At 35.6% G+C, this 20886-nt stretch overlaps 1 protein-coding gene across 50 annotated transcripts in view; it reads right to left on the bottom strand.

The window, feature by feature from the left end:
* The window catches only part of ANK2 (ankyrin 2), a 678765-nt gene that overhangs the window by 213670 nt on the left and 444209 nt on the right, over positions 1-20886 (bottom strand). For 13 of the 50 annotated variants that reach the window (XM_063705469.1, XM_063705472.1, XM_063705471.1 and 10 more), the window contains one exon: positions 17828-17872. The exons of the other annotated variants lie outside the window; for them this stretch is intronic. In XM_063705469.1, coding sequence (XP_063561539.1) covers positions 17828-17872 — 45 coding nt within the window. The remainder of the gene's footprint in view (positions 1-17827; positions 17873-20886) is intronic. 50 annotated transcript variants of the gene reach the window in all.

The following is a 20886-nucleotide window of genomic DNA, read 5'->3' as shown; positions in this document are numbered from 1 at the left end:
TGTGTTGCCAGCAGGCCTAAGCTACACCAGAGTACTTAAAAATACACTGAGATGTACAGGTATAAAGGGACAAAATGAACCAGAACTGGGTGTGGTCTGTCACCAGTGATGAAGATGCTGCAGAGAACTCTCTTTGTGATATCTGAATGCTTGTACCTACAGATTTATACTTCTGTCCAAGGACTGCGCTATTGTTTAATTAATTCAGCTCTTTCATTAGCTCACATTATTATTGCTGTCTTGTCGAAACCAACAATTTGGGTTCAGCCAAGAACTGCATGCTGGATATACTAGGATTTTTTAGAAAGAATTGCAGAAGTTACTTTCTTGCAGTGAGAACACATAAGTGATATAAAACACTTTACACTGCAAAATCCCACTTGACAATTTCTATTCAGCTGCTACCAATTTATAAACCATAAATTTGTACACTCTGGCTCAAGCATGCAGGTTAACCTACATTTATGGTGTCCTTCAACAGCTCTTTAGATTGCTACTAAATGAAAATTACTGACAGGTCCCCTAATCTTCAGAGAGAGTAAATGCAACTTCTCAAAAGAGTGTTCTTAATCCAACGGCCTTTGTGTTAAGAAAATTGGTTCAGACATAAAAGTGAACTCTATAAATGCTTTAGTTAGGGGAAGAAGAAAGAGTAAACTTAAGTGTTTATATTTTTACTTTTGAATGTTGTTTAAGATAACTATTAACACAAAATTGAGAATTGGAATCATAACAATATCTAAGTTTAACTAAATAGATAAATTCTACCTAAATATTTTAAGTGAGAGATTATTTGAAATTTCCTTTTTAAATAAAGACAGCAATTTTTCCTTTAATTTAGTATTACATTTTAACACTAATTTTTGCTAGCACACTAGCTAAATTATATCACTTATCAATGCTTTCCCTAAGATACCAACCATGAAAAGTAAGAACCACCTACAGCATACCAATTCTATCTCTTTCAAAGCATTAATTAAGATTATTTTGCAAGGTTGTGTCAAGATTCATGAATTCCTTTCTAAAATTCTTATATTTTAAAAGAGAGTAAAATTGGAATATTTTACAGCAGTGGGAATAGGAATGAATGAATCATATCTATATGCACCATCAATAGATCTCACAAAGATAATGCCAAGCAAAACAAGTCAGACACAAAAAAGGACATGTCTTTTATTCCATTTATTAAAGTTCAAAAACTGGCAAAACAAATCCATAGTGTTAGAAATCAGTAGTAGTTTCGGACACAATCAGAAAGGGGCTTTTGGTTGCTGATAATGTTCTAATTCTACATTCTAGTTCTGGGTGCAGTTTAACAGGTATGTACACTTCCTACATATCAAGATGAGCATTTATAATTTATGCATTTTTCTGTATGTGTGCTATAATTAAATAAAATATTTACTTTAAAAGATGGTGACCTGGCTGGGCGCACTGGCTCACACCTGTAATCCCCGCACTTTGGGAGGCTGAGGAGGGTGGATTGCTTGAGGTCAGGAGTTTGAGACCAGCCTGACCAACATGGTGAAACCCCATCTCTACTAAAAACACAAAATTAGCCAGTCATGGTGGCAGACACCTGTAATCCCAACTACCTGGGAGGCTGAGGCAGGGGAATCGCTCGGATCCGGGAGGCAGAGGTTGCGGTGAGCCGAGATCACCACTGCACTCCAGCCTGGGCAACAAGAGCGAAACTCTGTTTCAAAAAAAAAAAAAAAAAAAAAAAGGTGACCCTAGTTTAGGCAACAGAGTGAGAACCCATCTTTATAAAAAATTTAAAAATTAGCTAAATGTGGGTAGTCCTGAAAAATAAGTTATTCCTAATTTATAAACTGATTACAAAAATCACAGAGAAGTAAATAGGTTTAAAAATTAGTATTCAAAAGCATTATCTTTTTTTCACACTGGAGGCAATTTTTAAATGCAGACTATATTATGTGAGATTTTTAATGAAATTTGTATTGTATATTTATGGTACAGTCTAAGAGACAATGCAGATTACTAAATACATAGAGTTTTGTTCTTTAGCTCAAAAGAATGCTTACTAAGAATCAAACTCTGGAGAATTTTTTATTAGTTGTTCTGATATTCATGAGGCATTGTAATTACAAAAATTGCATAATTCTCTTTGATTATACATGAATTATTATCCTTGGTATATATTGTATAAATAGCATTACTCCCCTGTTCTTCAACATGTTTACTACAAATTCAAGAAGAACAGATCTGGTTCAGAGATCTCAGTTGTTAAATTTTCCGGGATAAATATAAGTGAAGTAAGTTATCAGAGACAATTTTATACATTAAAAAATTCTGAATACTCTTTTTTTATGGCATTTACTTTTCTGAAAATTGAATCAAAATATTAATAATGTGATGCTATCCTCCAGTGAATGAGAATTACTACCAAAAAAAAAAACCAAAAAAACAAAAACTAGTAGGAACAAAAACCACAAACTAGAAATTTCTGATGAAATATCTTTGAAAACTATTTGATAACTATTTTATACTTCACATTCTCTATGTGCTTTTAAAACTTTAGGAAGTGCTTATGTAAGTGTGCATATATATATATACATATATATATACATACACACTTATATGAGTGTAAATATACGCTCATTTTTGAAGAATTATTAAACTGAAGAAATGTGAAATCTGTATTTGGTATTTCATGACATAATAGAAGTGTGACTTAAAAGATAACTTTGTTGTGTTGATATTAGTTTGGCTTCATAAAATGTCTCTATAACTATGCCAGTTACTAAAATGTTAATGACAATGAGGCAACCAAAACTTTCACTAAAATGGGAACTTTAACAAAGATAGGTAAAAACTTTCTTAGGTGTTTATTATTCTGTTAGTTTCCTATTGAACTTTTTAGTGAATTTAAAATTTAAAGTTCTCGTAAGGAACAAAATCAATAGGTTTTGATTACTTGTACTCCAGGCATGATAACTCTGAAATGCCTACAGAACTCAGAAGTTCCAATACTGAACACACATCAGTATTTTCTGAATTTGAATAGGAACATGGTAAGTTTATAGATGAAAATATTTGTGACTTGTATCACAACATTTCCAAATTTCTGCTAAGAAAATCAGAGTAACAGGGAAACATTTTGCTACAGCTTTAGGTCAGATGTCAGATTAAATAACAGTTTGAGGTCCATGTTAAAACTTACCACACTTATCTAAGGCTTCAGATCTTTTCAAGAAATAAGATACTCTTTGAGAGGCCTCAGCTACACAGATTTAAGACATTACTGCTTCAGTCAGGTAAGCACCTTAGTTTCTTTAGCCATTAAACTCTGTAGCAAAAGTTAATATTCCTTCCCAAAGAGTCTATCATACTTCTAGAGAATAACATATGAACTAGAAGAATATGATTCCCTCATTTTTGTTACTGGTTCCTCTTGGTGTGGAGGTATCTTAAAACATCATAGTTGAATTCCACATACAACCTCTAGCCATACTGGTTGAACAGATATATTTGAAAAGTTCTGCTTACTGTTTTATGTTCAAAATGCTGACAATGTAAAGGAAAGCAAAATATTATACAAGTCCTATGTTGACTATTACGGTTTCCAGATAATTTGCCCTAATATTTTTAATAACCAAAGTAACATGGAAATCTGTACTTCTTCAGGCCAGCAATAGAAATAATCAAATCTTACAGCTCCACATTGGATGTTTAATAATACCCACAGCATCTATATATGACTGAATTCTAAATAGTTCTCAATTATTGCTTTAGGATCTCCAACTGGTATTAATTGGGTATAAAATAATGAAAAACTTATTTTTAAAACAATTTGTATCACAGACCCAATCTCTTTCCCAATTTTCAACTAGCTAGATAGCTCTGTAAAAAATGTTCTGCCAGCATCTAAAAGTCAACATGTCCCAAAATGAATATAGGCCCAAGCACGGAAGAGCTGATAGAGTTTTTACATATTGTACACAAATATCCAAAGGAATTTCCTTTTGGATCATCACTGGTCATCAAAAAAAAAGTTGCTTTTATAAATGAATTACAACCACCTATAACAACATTTGGGTCAAGGGAAAAAAGAGAGAACTTTTGAGATCCTTTGGTAACAGTAGTTTATTTAATTCTTTCTTTAAGAAATATTCTCTATACAAAACTCTTTTCATTCCCTAATCAGCATGTTAAAATATTACAGGATGTTTAGAGAAAAAGAAATATTAGAGCTCATCCCACTGCAATACTTAAGGATTAGGATACATGAACCTGAATTAGGTCTTAGCCTCCTTCAAGGCTTTTAGAACTGTCAGGATATGAAAAACAAACCCAACCAAGTGAAAAAAACCTTTCATCAATTTTTCATTATGCTACGCATCCGCATCCTATAGTGTTAATTTACTCTTGCCCCCTTGAGGTAGGCACCACATTTTTATTCCCATTGGTCTCCTTATTCTGCAGCTTCAGAGACCATTTGCTCTGAAGCAGACATCACTCAATCAGAAGCAGCTTCGTGACACAACACAGATGAGGTGCTGACCGCACCCCAAGGGCTGCACACACTAAAAAGTAGATTGCTTGTTTAGTATTAAATTATTCAGGATTGAACAAAAAATAGATTCTTAAAACTTCACAATTACTTAAACTACAGAGACTATTTTAAAAGAACTTGCATATATTTTTCTATCATGGTACATTTTCTCACACTGTTGATCTTAGTGTGGCCCCATGAAGATGCACATGGAAACACAGGTTTTTCATTTGTAACAGTCTAATATATATACATATATGATTGATTTTCCTAGGAGATATCACTTAATTATAGCTTAACCACACTGTGACCTTCTGACTCTACTTGCCTAAATATCTCCCACCTTGGCCTCCCAAAGTGCTGTGATTACAGGTGTGAGCCACCGCGCCCAGCCTAGTCCCTTTTATTAAACTGTTATCTAAGCTTATTGTTGATATAAAAGAAATGTCCAGAATAGACAAACATACAGAGATGAAAAACTGGTAAGTGATTGCCTGGGGCCAAAGGATGCCATGGGGAGGACAAGGGGGAGGGGGTAGAGAAATGGAGAACGACTGTTGATGGTTACAAAGTTCCTTTCTTGAGTGATAAAGATGTTCTGAAATTTATTGTGGTGTTGGTCGCACAACTCTGTGAAAATACTAAAAACCATTGGATAATATACTATAAATGGGTGAATTGTATGATATGGGAATATATCTCCATAAAGCTGGGTTTTCTTTTTTTTTTTTTTTTTTTTTTTTTGAGATGAAGTTTCACTCTTGTTGCCCAGGCTGGAGTGCAATAGCACAATCTCAGCTCCCTGCAACCTCCGCCTCCCAGGTTCAAGCGATTCTCCTGCCTCAGCCTGTGGAGTAGCTGAGATTACAGGCATGCACCACCATGCCAGGCTAATTTTGTATTTTTAGTAGAGATGGGGTTTCTCCATGTTGGTCAGGCTGGTCTCGTACTCCTGACCTCAGATGATCCGCCCGCCTCGGCCTCCCAAAGTGCTGGGATTACAGGAGTGAGCCACCGTGCCCGGCCAAAGCTTGGTTTTTAATTTTAAAAAAAAGCTCATTGTCATCTGTAAGATGACAAAAGCCCATTTTTCTAATGTGTATATAATTTTTGAGAACTTATTCATTCACCCCATTCTCCAAAGTATGTGGGTCACAAATGGGGATGCACAGCTTTCAGCATCTTTTGCATATTTGTGACAATTTACATGGACACTGAGTGCAAATGGTGAGCTTTAGAAGGAAAAATTCCAATTCTAATAAGTCAACATTATACTGAAAGATATATATAAAGGCATTTTGCATCCCTTTTCTCACTCCCATCATGCCAGCCCACTGGTGCACAACAGTGTCAACAAATCTTTTTAACATAAAATTTTTTAAGAGACTAAAGAATATGTAATATGTGTACTGTATAAGAAGAAAATTGCTTCCCAGTTTAACTCACTGAGTTGACTTGATTAAATTACTGGAAGGATCTAGCTGTATCTATCTAAATATGTAAACCTACTGGGAAAAAAATTATAGCTTTCAATTTGTCAAGCGAAAATAAATCAGTCAAACAGCAGGTTATTTTATGATAAATAGTTGAAATAATTTAATCTGTCCTTAACAATGAGTTATTTAGCTGAGATGAGAATCAAAGAAATATTTTTGAAGTACCTACTATGTACCAGGCGCTGTGTTAGATGCTAGGGATTGAATGTAGAAGAAATAAACATGATTCATCCCCTCAAAGATTTTATCATCTTTGAAGTTTAAAAAAAAAAACAAAAAACTTTAGCTACAAGACAGACCAGGAACAGAAGTGGGAAAAGTAGACCCAGGGAGATCCATGTAGAGGCAGTAGTCTAAGCAATAGGTGTTTGTTTATTTGTTTTACAAACTTGTTTTACTATTTACATTTAGAATAGAGATTGCAATATAGTGTTTGATAAAGGTTCCTGCTGATAAGTCAGGTGGAAAACATAGCCAGCCCGGGGAATAGCAAGTGCAATGTCACAGGGGCACGAAAGAACACAGTATAGAGAAAACTATAAATTCAGTATAAGGAGTTATAAAGATCATATTGGAAACAGGAAAGAAGTAAAACTCTAAAAGTAAAGTAGGGCCCACACCATTAATGTTTTGTATGTCCTAATAGGGAGACTGAGTGTTACACCATAAGTAAAAGACAGGAAAAGGCAAGATCAGAATGTCCATTTTAAAATTACCACTCTAGCATGTGATGAGGATAAGCAGTGTCATCAGGGACATGTGAAAACAAAGTATTAGTCATATACAGAAAAAAAAAAAGCTGTAAAACTTGGGGAAATTGACTTTGAAAGTTTATGGAAAAGAAGAAACTAGGGAAAAGTTGGAGACTTCTAGCTTTTGCGTGTAATAAGTGACACTTTCAATAAAGATCAACAATTTAGGGGAACAGAAAACCCTAAAATTGGAGAGAAGAACACAGTTTGGTTTTGACCGGATTGAACTTGAAGTGCTGTCACTGTAGAGTAGGGAATTAAAAATGCAAGGCTAAAAAGTCCAAGAGATGGGCATGGACTAAAGATAGGGGCCATAGAGTGACCTCTGGGAGATGGCCCAGTTTTTCTGTAGACACTGGATTTTGCTTCACTCCTTCCCATTTCTCTGCTCATGAATGTCCTAGGAATAAGGAAGGGCCTCTTGTAATGCCCCTGGAAGGGAATAATGCTGACCCATCAACATATTTAATGAAATACCAGGCAGTGAGAATAAAATAAGGAATTGCAGTGCATACACGCACATGCACACACACACACACACACACACACACGAGACTAAAACAAAATTTTGTACAGGAGTTTTCTCACGAGCTCAGAATACTAATATCATGCAGCTGACATTTTCTCATTTTTCCCATAAGACCAGGGCACAACTGAGAGGCCACTTTATCCTCATTGGATGTGACCTACTGTAACTTTCTAAATTTACCATTGTGCTATGAACTGTAATTGTCAGGAATGTTTGGGCTATTCAATTTGAATTCTATGCAAGGTATAGCACTTACATAATTTTACACTAAAATGTAAAAGATAGGATTGGCTGAAAATGTAGGTGTTTGATTAATTATAGTACATAGCACATGGAGTAGAAAAAAGATGAGCAAATCAAGTATTTGTAGCTTGCACTGCCTTTTAAAAAAAACTTAGCTTATATTGCAAAATTCTTCTGTTGGAACTCCGTCAATAAAAATCCATGTAGTTATTACTGTATTTCAAAAAATATCTGAACTTCTTCTGAGGCAGCTTTCAAAACAAATTCTTGATTTGTTGGTGTAAGAGTACTGGCATCAACTCTAGAGCAAATTTTGAAAAGTAAGGAAATTCCTGATTTAAACACAACTAAAAACAAAAGCAAGCTTAGCTAATTCATCTCATGGAACTAAACTTTAGCCCAGATGCCCAAGATCTTCTTTTAAAAGTAAGTCAGACTTAAGCCAGGCTTAAGGAACAATGAAGAATTCTTTACTAGTTGTCTTTTATTATTTGACTTCTACAGGAATTTGTATTAAGTGGGCCCTGTGAGTCTATTTCCCAGAGGCAAGGATAGCTTCTTCAGAACCCTGCCTTAAATCTACCCTCAAGTTTGACCAAGTCCATTTACTCTGGGGTCCCCAACACCCTGAACATTCAATCGTTTATAAATATGTGTTGACAATGAGTCAGAAGCATAGCACTGTGCTAGATGTTGTGCATGGCTCAAGTGGGGTCCAAATTCATCTGTTTACATGCTTATATCCCCAGCTGGCCTGGCCCTCCAAGGTAGAAATAGTCCATGACTTATTCATTTTTATTTCCACTGTCCAGCACAGTACCTGACACAGAATAGATGGAGAAGTATTTCTGGAAATGAAACAATATAAGGGAAGATGTTCAACAGGGTGAAATTGGCCAATAGGAATGTCAAGCAGCATTGGTCGACATGAATTAAACTAGTGAAGATTTGGGGGATCAAGTAAATTTTTTGCAGACTTACTAAATTTTAACACTTGGTTTCAAACCTTGATTAGCAAAATTTATATCTGCTCTTATTAATTCACCTGAAACTCATTGCCTAAGATTAACTTTGTTTTTCAAAGTTTGCTTTACCCACTGGATGTGGTGACTCATGCCTGTAATCCTAGCACTTTGAGAGGCTGAAGCAAGAGGATCACTTGAGCTCCAGGAGTTTGAGACCAGCCTTGACAACACAGTGAGACCCTGTCTCTATTTATTAATTTTTTTAAGTTTCCTTTATAATTCTATCAAATATCCACAATAAAATCAAACAATGCTGAACTCTTTCTAAGGGTTAATGAGTAAAGTGTGTCTGTATCATTACTATCATACAGCTGAAGTCATGGATGACTAATGAATTTAGAAATACACTTGACTAGACAGGCTCTGCAGCTCAACATTCTCTAACTTTAATTAGGTTAACAGATAAATGACAATTATGACATTACTAAATAAATTAAATACAGAAAGAAACTAGATTCTTGCTGATATTAACTACATAGGAACACTAGTACTCTTTTTTCAGAAATAAACTATAGGCCAGGTGCAGTGGCTCACATCTGAAATTCCAGTACTTTAGGAGGCTGAGGCAGGCAGATCACCTGAGGTCAGGAGTTTGAGACCAGCCTGGCCAACATAGTGAAACCCCATCTCTACTACAAAAATACATATATATATATATAAATTAGCCGGGCGTGGTGGTGGGTGCCTATAATCCCAGCTACTCAGTAGGCTGAAGCAAGAGATCACTTGAACCCAGGAGGCAAAGATTACAGTGAGCCGAGATCGTGCCACTGCACTCCAGCCTGGGTGACAGAGCGATATTCCATCTCAACAAAATGAAAAAAAAAATAAAGAAATAAGAAACTATAATTTTACTCTTCTCTGTGAGGAAAAAGATTTTATGTGAAGCAATATATAAGCTTTAATTATTGTATAAATTATCCATGAAAGGGGAATTACTGACTACTCAGTATTTTTTAATGTGAAACACGCAGTAATATATTTCAGTATCCCCTGTAATTACAGTAAGATTAATTAACCTTCTAAATAAAAGAGATCATTGGTATGTCAAAATTATTCTGGCCAAGATACGAAGGAGAAAGGTTGTTTTCTTTATAATTACTATGTATATAAAATGTATCTCTCTTCAGTCATAGGGAGTCTATATATTTCATTTTACATATACATTTTTACACAAATATCTACCTGTAATATAATATAAACTTGTGTGTGTGTGTGTGTGTGTGGAAGGAAAGAGAAAGAGAGAAAGAGAGAGAGGAAGTCATATATCCCATTTCCAGAACAAAATTTCAATTTACTTGAAGGTGGAAACCATGCCTTATAAATCTTAGAATACCCAAAACCTAATTCAGTGCCTAAAATATATCAGCCAATAATGATGATTACTATGATAACAGCACCTTGGGGAGGATATTACCTTACCTTTTTTATGTAAAGCTGACAACAGTTAATATAAATACAAATTACGCTAGCTTTAATTACTCAAAAAATAAACTTCAAAAATCACTTAAAAAAGAGTTAGATTATTTTGGGATATATGAAAAGATAACAGAACTTTTTTGGCAAAGCAGTAAACTGTACCCAGAAAGATCTTGTTCATTAACCAAATTTAACTTAGTTGAAATGCCAAATTAACACCATAGATACCTCATCTCTAACCCTGACTAAGAACAGGGTAGCAGGCTACCATTGTCTCAGTAATTAAAGGGCAAGACTGTGAAACTACGAGATGTTAAGAATTTCAAATAAAAGGTGTTTAGGTTGTGCCATTTCTCATTGGCAACCTTCAAAATGGGAGCCCAGCATATAATGTGCAGCGTGGTGAGAACCTGGGTCTACCTTAAAATCCTGTGGCATTCCTACAAGATAGAGTTGTCTTCAGCTGGAGATGCTCCACTTTGATTTGGTTTATTTTTTTTTCACATATGATAATCATAGGATATATCAGTAATTGAGTTTCCTCCACTGATAATATCTTTTTCATAGATATAACTATTAACTTTGTACTAATAATGTAGTCATTACAAAGATTTGGTCTGACCAAAAGCCATCTCTTCTGATTATGGTTTCAAGTAAGAGAATTAATCATACGTGTTTTGATTGAGTTTATACTGATTTTCACTATGTCTTAAGATAAACACTTGCTAAAAGGTGCATTGAGCAAGCAAGGCAATTCTTCATTTTTACATGATTCATATGTATTTATTCAGTTTCAGTGATTCCTCACTGAAATGTTTAAATTTTTTCCTACACAACATGGACTGACATAACATCAAATTAGGATGTTACATGCCATCTAAACTTGCTTTTTCTTTTAAGTCATCTGTCTACTCAGGAGACTCTACAATATACAATTTGCTTTTGTGTATACCCTCTGGCTATTCAACTAGACTGTCAGCTTCTTGAGGGAATGAATGAGACCTTGCACCTTACATATTTTGTTCTCACACCTTTTACCACAATATTAATAGCTAACTTTACTATATTCCAAGCACATTTATAATCTTATTTAATCTTCTTAAGCTTCCCAAATGAGAAAACCAAGGTCTCATAAGGTTAAATCATTCATCTGTATATTTTGGGGTAAGAAGTGGCAGACCTGAAATTGATAACTGTTAAGTCTTACCATAGAGACCACCATTCATTACTACTTCCCCAAGTTCCCCCAAAGGTGCTAAATACCTTTCCACTGTTGACCGACATATAGGAGTGGCTGCTGCTTCCTGCCTGGGATGAAGCTACTGCAGTCACATTCCTGGCTCAACGCTCATGTTCTGATCTCCCTTGATGCTCAATTCCCTTTTTTGGTTAGGGGCAGGGCCCAAAGTTTGAACCATGTGGCATTGCCACCTGTGGAATACCAAGATTTCTTTTCTTTAATGTTGCTAACCCAAGAGCTGTGACTTTTAAGGGTATGGTTATATTATTTCAAGAGTGTGTCAATATTATACTCAGTAAGTGAATCTAGAGCAATATCTCTATCAAAATTATCATGATTAACATGCAAAGAAAAAAATTTTTTTAAGCTTCACAGCAATGGTAGGCTTCAAAGACAACATTTGTCCCTCTGTTTCTATAACAGCATGTAGACTGTTACTAGCTCATATTGACATATCTCCCTGAGTGGGATTTAAACCTGGACCCCTTCCAAGATAGATGAAACCTCCCTCAGCTGTTCTTAATTAATCACCGTACTTGCTGTTTAAATGTTGATTACACCTTTAAGAAATTATAACACTAAATCTTTTCACAGTAAAAACTAAGTAGTAGAAATATAACCCATAATAAGTTTTCTCTCCCAAATTGATTGAAGAGCTATTAAAGCATGGATTATTAAAAAAAAAACCTTTAGCTTATAAAACCTTAAGAAACATAGAAATACTTATTTCATAAAAGTATTTGTATAAAACTACAAAATGTCTATGTCCTTTCATGCCTTTTTTGCTCTTACAATCTCCCTTCTCTTAAAAAGAATATATATGTAAAATATAGCCTTCCCTAGCCTTTATGTAATGGAAGTAGACAAATCTGTTTGTGTGTCACACACACATATATTTTTATATATGATGATTTCATGTTCTACTGTGAAAATGTGCATGCAGACATATACATTTTATATATATAATATATATATAGGACATTTGAAAATGACTATAAAAGAAAACAAAATTATGGTCAGCAACCATAATCCCATTAATCAAACTTAACACTGCATATTTTGATGTGTTTTCTTCAAGAATTTTTCTACATTAAGGCTGGGCATTGTGGCTCATGCCTGTAATCCCAGCACTTTGGGAGGCCAAAGAAGGCAGATCATTTGAGCTCAGGAGTTCTAGGGCAACATAGTGAAACCCTATCTCTACTAAATATACAGAAAATTATCCAGACGTGGTGGCGTGCACCTGTAGTCCCAGATACTTGGGAGGCTGAGGCACGAGAATCACTTGAGCCCGGGAGGCGGAGGTTGCAGTGAGTCGTGATCACGTCACTGCACTCCAGCCTGGGCCATGGGAGTGAAACTCTGTCGCAAAAAAAAAAAAAAAAAAAAAAAGAATTTTTCTACATATACTCTATACGTTTGTGTAGGTAATGCTTTCATGATGTTGAAATAATAATATTCTGTTTTACTTTTAAAAATAAACATTACAAAATTAGTATAGCCTATACCACTCAAAAGTTTAAAAAGGTATTTTATATATCATATAATAGTCTACGGATAGATTATCATTGTTTTTAGCATTTCCCAAACATTTGTACAAAACTGGTGCCTTTAATATTCATTATTTTAAGCAACACTGCCATAAAAACTCTTGTATGTACATCTTTGTCCCTGTCTTGATTGTGTCCATTGTTTAAATTCCTAAAAGTGAATTAACAGTGTCAAAGAATGTAGATTTTTGGCACACACTGTAGACATTGAAAGTTGCTAACTGAAAAGACATTACAAATGTTTGCCGGAGAGACCACCTCAACACAATCATAAACTCAAATTGCTTTGCTTAGTTGATAAGTAGATCATTTTGGTTTTCATTTGCCTTTTTCATTTTTGAAGAGTTTGAAAACTTAGTCATATATTTATTGTCTACCACATTTGTTCTTTGATTTGTCTATTCACATTTTTTGTCCTTTTAGAGTTTCAAAAGTATTTCTTAATATTATATAGAAGGATAACATTTTGTCATTGTTTTTGAAAATTTTCTCAAGCTTGTTATAGAAATCAAAAAGTATGAAGTTCCACTTTTAGATTCTTATTCCATTGCTTTTATGCTTTCCAACCCTGAAGTCAATGAAATATTTCTCATTTTCTTATAGATTTATTAATTAAAAATTGTTTTTTTTCTTCCATTTAATTTTTTTAATTTCCTAAAACGTATTTTAGTGTGGGTCATAAGTAACAATCTTATTTGAAATTTTCCAAGTCAGTAATTTTTTCCAATTGTGGAAAATCTTAGAACCCACTTTAAATTTCTCCATTGTCTCCTTTTTTAGGTATCTCTTTCTTTAAAGAGCCAGCATTATAAAATGGGCTTAGAACTGCCTTTCTAATCATGGTTCTATCACTTGCCATGAGCTGTGTGACCTTGAGGAAATTCCTGAACTCAAAAAAGCCTCAATTTCCTAGTATATAAAACGTATAGAATATGTGGATTGGATTATGTCATATACATAAGTCCCTGAGAACAATGTATTGGAATAGTAGGCATCCAATAAAGGCATATTTTAATACTCGGTTCACAAAGCTAATGTCAGTAGTAAATGAAATGGTATGCAGTATGCCATTACAGAATCTAGCAGATAATAGGGGCTCAATAAATGATAGCTATTATTGATGATAATTAATATGGAATTTGCTATACACATTCATACATTTCTTTTATGTGTTTACTGTCTTTACTTTTTATTTCCTTCTTGTTTTCCACCTGTAAGTTATCTTGTGATCCTGGGTAGAATAGATCTGGTCCCAATGCCAGATGAAGTGGTTAAGACCAAGATGGGCCAGGAAGCAGCCCAGTCCATTAGTTGACAGTGTCCATGGGTAGGTTTTGGCATGTAGCTGTAACTGCATGGGTTACATTTAAAATAAGAATGGCAGTTGGCATGTCCATCTAGATCACTGCTTAATTCTTTAAAGAATTGATTGGTGGGTATGACAAATCAATACCAAAGGAAAGACTGATTCTTCAATCTATGTATATATTATAAAACAAGAATAAAGAACATGTAGACTTACAGAATTCATTATTTACTTTCTTGAAAGAAACTTACTGAATACTTAATTTTACAGATTTATATATAATTTTTTAAAATATAGAGAGTATCTAATATTTGATACACTTCACATTAGTCGATATATTAAGAACTTTTAGTGAGGCCAGAAGAATTTTGTTAATCATCTCTCATGTGCTACGTGACATTTTAAGCAGGAGTGTGGGATTCAGCCAAGATATTGTACTCGCCCTCAATTCCAAGGAAGGATCAGATCATTCAGAACAATCTTGCTGTTCAAGCTGACTGCTCAACAATGGAATGAAATTTTGATTTTTCAAAAATTTGGGGACACATTTTCATAACATTGTCTTATAGTACCTTAGTCCTTGGATTTCCAGTGGAAATTGACAAGGTTAAACAATGAATAAAAGGACTCTATATAGGTACACAGTAATTATTAGTTTTTGGAAGTGAAACTTAAATTTATTCTAAGTGTTATGGTTTAAAACTTTATGGTGATACAGCACAGACATTTTCTTATTTTTAAGGTGATGCATATGAAATGCAGAAGGGCCCATTTGATGGCAGAGTATCCTCCATTCCCATGGTCTCAGCTACTTTAATTGCCTCTAAATAGAATTTTGGCAATACATTGAATTAACCTGGATAAGAAGAAGCTTAATAAAATATGAAGGGTTTCTTCTACTTTTATGCTCTTATGTGCTGATGTTACATATTCAGCCCTGACTCTTCAGTAAAGTCAGCCTCTTGCAACACAAAGCAGTGGTTATCATACTTAAGTGCACTTATGGGTTACTTAGAGACTATGCTTAATCTTGTTAAATAAATATTCTTGGCTCTCACCGCTGAGATTTTAACTCAGGAGGTCTGGATTAAAGCTCAGCCATCTACATCATTTAAAAACACACCAGGCGATTCTTCTGATGTGGTAGTTCACAGAGTACACTTTGGGAGGCGCTGACATAAAGGATTAACTAGACTTTTCATACTGTGTATTTATTACACAATCCCAAATACACTTTATCCTATGTCATCTTTAATCATCTAGTCTGTCAAAATGTATGCTGTAAGAATGCATAAAAAGCTGAATATCATAAGCCATTTTTTAAAAGAAATTATGTATTATAGATGGTATAGACAAATCTGTGAAATATATACCTTACTAATATAAAATTGTTAAATGTCTTTTATTCCTGAAAAATACTCTTTTTCTTTTGTAACTCTGGGGAAAAGTTCATATGTAACAACCAGTGGTTTTCAAAAAGGAAAGATTTTCACAAATTTTTCTATGTACTTCTGTTTTACTAGGTATCTTAGAAGATGCTTTCTAATAACCTTCAGAAAGCCAATAATCTAGAAAGGTATGACACAAAAGTAGCAAATATAAAGGTACTTCAGCTCTAGTTCTAATATATTATTTGTGACTTGTGAGAGATCCAATTTAAGTACACAATGTGTTTATTTAATAGAGTTGCTGTACTAGAATATGGAAATTCCTACAGTATCAAACAGAATCTATGATTTCTTCAAAGCCCCCTTTTGGAACTCATTGATGACTGAGGAAGGTAAAGAGTACAGAAAAAAAAAAAGACTGAAATTTAACTAAACTGTATGTCAGCAACACTTAAACTCATCAAAAACACAGTTTCAATTTATAATCTCTATTACACAGCTGGCTTTAAGAAACATAGCTTTAAGAAACAATTCATTAGCTCAAAGCCACCACTGAAATGATTATACTTCTGTCAATCATTGTAATATTTTTACTATTTTTTTTTTTGAGACAGCATCTTGCCCTGTCACCTAGGCTGGAGTGCAGTGGTACAATCAAGGCTCACTGTACCCTCAATTTCCTGGCCTGAAGAGTTCCTCCCAGCTCAGCCTCCCAAATAGCTGGGTCCACAGGTGCACACCATCAAACTTAAAAAAAATTATAGGGACAGAGTCTCCCTGTGTTGCCCAGGTTGATCTCAAACTCCTGGGCACAAGTGATCCTCCTGCCTCAGCCTCCCAAATTGCTGGAATTACACGTATACTCCTTATAAGCAAGTATTAAAGAAAGGCACAAAAAAGTTTTACTATAGTCACATAAGCCCACACAAATATGATATGAAGGTCAGCTCTGGAAAATCAAACACGTAAAATTTTGACAATCATATGTGATATAATATGCCTAAGATTTCACAGAGAAACCCTTAAATAAAAATAAAGAATTCAGGAAACAAGTCAATCTATCTTGTGGCATAATAAGTTTTGATTAAAGGGGCATAAAATCCAAAACAGCAACTAAAAGTTGAGTAAGAGGCACAGCAGATGTCTGTGTGGGAAGGAAGCAAAATACAGCTGAAAAGAGGACTCTCTCCCCAGAGTATTCCCAGCTCCATCATCACACAGGCAACCTTGAAAAAGCCACTATAGGGACAGTGGAACTAATCTTATTAAATATAGCAGAAGAGATATTATTCAAAAGTTATTACATAGTTCAAGTAAATACAAATACTTGGTTTGGATATACCTCATTATAAAAAAAATAAATAGATAATGCTTAACATTACAATGCAATCTTTCTTTCCTTTTTTTTTTTTTTTTTTTTTTTTTTTTGAGACAGAGACTTGCTCTGTCACCCAGGCTGGAGTGCAGTGGTGTAATCTTGGCTCACTGCAATCTCCACCTCCTAGGCTCAAGTGATCCTCCCACCTCAGCCCCCCAGTAGCTGGAATTACAGACGTGTGCCAGCACACCTAGCCATTTTTTTTTTTTTTTGTAGAGATGGGGTTTCACTATGTTTCCCAGGGGGTCTTGAACTCCTGGGCTTAAGTGATCCTCCCACCTCAGCCTCCCAAAGTGCTGGGATTACACGTGTGAGCCATGGTGCCCAGCCTACCTTCACCAAATTTCTTTAAAATGTAACCACTGCATTTTATGTACAACTTGATATAGAGAATAACAATTCAAGAAAATACTACTTTCTACAGTAAATATGTTTTACACATATATTTTATACCAATGCTGTGGTTTCCATATTTGACTCTGCAAACCTCAAGTTGAAATGTGATCCCCAATATTGGAGGCAGAGCCTAATAAAAGGTGTTTAGATCATGAGGGTGGACCCTCATGAATGGCTTAGTGCCATCCTGGTGATAAGGAGTGAGTTTTTGCTGTATTAGTTCCTATGAGAGTTCCCCTGATGGCTGATCATTAACAAGAGCCTGGCACCTCCCCCTGGTTTCTGTACACACCAGCTCTCCTACCCTTTCCTCCGTGAGTGGAAGCTTCCTGAAGCCCTCACCAAAAGCAGATGCTGGTGCAATGCTTCTTGTGCAGCTTGCAGAACTGTGATCCAAATAAACCTCTTTTCTTTATAAATTACCCAGCTTCGGGTATTCTTTTGTAGCTACACAAATGAACTATGACAACCAGTAATGTGTGCAATTGCAGTAAGGGTACATTCCTTTTTTGAGCAGAAGGTTATAATTAAAACTTCTTAGTTACCAACGTCTTTACTGTTTTTAGAAGTGTTTTTGTGCTTCCATCACCTTTTCAATGTTGGCGGCCTCTGGTTTCATCTGGGGGCATGTCACCTGTAGTGGGAAAATTCCCATAAATAGATTTGCTACTTTGGGTGATTTCCTAGTCATTAATTCATTCATTTTTTTCACAAATATTTACTAAGTACCTATTAGCTGGTAGGAACTTCAAAGAAAATAGAGCTTATGATATGCAGACTACAACCTAATTGATTCTCCTAAAACAGCCTTTGGTCAATGGCCTTTCACTAGTATATAGTTCAAATTCTAAATCTTGACTTATGAATCTCTTGATAATCTTAGCCTATGTGCCTCATCTAAATTTTGGGGGTTCCACAAATGTCCAGTAGAAATGGTATTATAGCCATTGCTTTCCAGTCTTTCTAATGAGTCCAATACTGAGTGTGTGAACTTCCCATAATGCCTCAGGACTTAACTTTTCTGCCACCCTCTGAGGCTGAGTTGTCATCCTGAAGTACTCTATAATCCCCTGTGCTTTCTCAGGACATGGGAACACAATATTCAAAGTCCTGCTTTGGCCATCCCTGGATTACACTCCTTCAAGCCAAGTTTGCATGTCCTACTCATCTTGGTAGGCCCATGCCTGGCTGAATACATGCTTACTGAAGGCACAAGTGTACTTTCTTCCCAACAGGAACCCAGATTGTATTTTGCTCCCAAGATCTGCTTCAGGCTCCACCTTCTCCACTGGCAGGATGGATATTAAAAATATTTAACAACTAGTTCAGCTCAGGCACCAACCACTCCCAATGGACACTGGCCACAGCACTAGAGGGGGGTGGTCCTGGAAGCCCCTTGAGAGTCCAAGCATTATTCTTTTGTTTGCTTCTTTAGAGGATGGGAGTAGGCTGGGAAATCCTGAGGATGGGGTCCTGCTAGCCTCAGAAGGGGCAGCTTGGTAGGTTCATAGTAACAGCTGCTTAATTAGCCTGTGTGAAAGCAATTCAAACTGTAAACAAGTGGTACAGCTGATCTGCACCATATCAGCTAAGTATTAGCTCTGTCCACGAGGTGTTCCCAGAGCACCGAGGCCTGCACTGATCCCCTCCTTCTTGGGCATCCTATAATGGCTCATTTCATCACTCGTGCAGCCACTGAATTCTCTACTACCTTTTATAGTTAATTGATTACATGTGGGTAAGCCCTGTTTCTAAAACTGGATTGTAAGTTCCTAGAGAATGAAAGTCATGTCTTCTCTTCTTTCAATCTTTCTTTTTTTTTTTTTTTGAGGCAGGGTCTCACTCTCACGCAAGCTGGAGTGCAGTGGTACGATCAAAGTTCACTGCAGCCTCCACCTCCCCAGGCTCAGGTGATCCTCCCACCTTAGCCTCCTGAGTAGCTGGGACTACGGGCCTGTGCCACCACACCCAGCTAATTTTTGTATTTTTTTGTAGAAACAGGGTCTTGCCATGATGCCCAGACTTATTTTGAACTCCTGGGCTCCAGTGATCTGCCTGCCTCGGCCTCCCAAAGTGATGGGATTACAGATGCGAGCCACCATGCCAGGCCTTTATCTTTAAATAAATCATCTGAAAGTTACATAACCATATCTAAATCATTTTGTATTTTTTGAAATGCTTTATCCGAGTAATTTCCATTACACTTTTGGCTCTTGTTAGGGTTAATATCAAAACTAACCATATGAACAAAATTTCCTTATCTTTTATAAAACTTTTATGGAAGACAATACTATACCATTTAAACTAATTTATATTCTTTTAGAGTTCAAAACTGAAGGAAAGTTTAACTCAACTCTTTTGACATACTGATATGCTTCATAGATAAGGAATCATCTCACTCATTCTCTCACACACACACACGCCTCTATTTCTTTTATAATCTCCCAAAAATCTTTCAATAAAAACAAAAATACATCCTCAATCTGATTACAATCTCACCTCCATTGTTAACATCCTAATCCAATCCTCCATCCTTGTTCACTTCAGGGCTGCAAACCTTGAAACCAATTAAACTGGTCTCCCTTCTTTTTCTCTTGCTGCATTCACAACTCATCCTTCACCAAGGAAAGGGAGGGGGAAATGGAGGGAGGAAGAGATGGGGAGAAAGGGAGAGAGATTTTTCTCAAAGCATAAATGAAGTTCTACCATTTCCTGGTCTAGAGCTCTCCAGAGGCTTCCCACTGTGCTTCTAATGAAATCTCAAGTCCTTTTCCAAGACTCAATTATGTTCAGAAAGAAATCAAACTTTTGCCAAGGTAGGCCCATGCTTGCCTCTCATACCTCGTTGCCATCCGTCCTCTTCTTTGATCACTACATTTCAGTCATGCTAACCATCCTTCCGTCCCTTGAACGTTCCCAGTACATTTCCCTCTCAGTTAGGCACCATGCTTCCTCATCCCCCCATATAAATGCTGAAAGTCTGTCTCCCGCTATCACAGGAACTCTGTCTTGTCATCGTTAAATCGCCAGCATTCAAAACTATACCTAGCTCAGTGAACATTTGCTGATTGACTTATTACCTTTTGAGTCAGCCAGCAGAAAAGTATTGTTTTCATAATAAGAGCAGAATTCATGCTCATGGTCTAAAGTAATAAGAACATTTATAGAATAATGAAAAAGCTCATACGAAAAACCTGAAAATCTCCACTACAATTGGGAAAAATTGTTAAAAACAAATGAAGCAATAAAATAAAAATCTCTGAGAGTAAACTGGTAAAAAAAGAAGGATGTGATAACTTGAAAATCAGCTAGGGTAGGTAACCTAAAAAATGTCTATATTAAAGCATCACATTTATGGTTTTGCTCTTGGGACAGAGCAAATTAATTTGTTATGCTAAGGAAACCACAGTAGAAATACATGATCTCAATGCAAGAAAAATACACAGTATAATTAGACCAATATGCAAATTTATAAATGATATCATCACAAGAATACAAGCCAAAAGAAGACCATAAAATAAAGATACATTTTTTATGCTGTTCTAAATAGCACTTTATCAAAACATGGTCGAGAATCCTTCTCTCTGGAGCCTACTTGGACCCTAACAAGGCCTTGCTGACTCGTGTCAGAGCTACCCTAGGATCCAG

The sequence above is a fragment of the Gorilla gorilla genome, chromosome 3 (genome assembly GCF_029281585.2).
Source record: "Gorilla gorilla gorilla isolate KB3781 chromosome 3, NHGRI_mGorGor1-v2.1_pri, whole genome shotgun sequence".
In the NCBI taxonomy this organism is placed as follows: Eukaryota; Metazoa; Chordata; class Mammalia; order Primates; family Hominidae; genus Gorilla; species Gorilla gorilla.
This window is presented reverse-complemented; position numbering and strand designations above follow the sequence as displayed.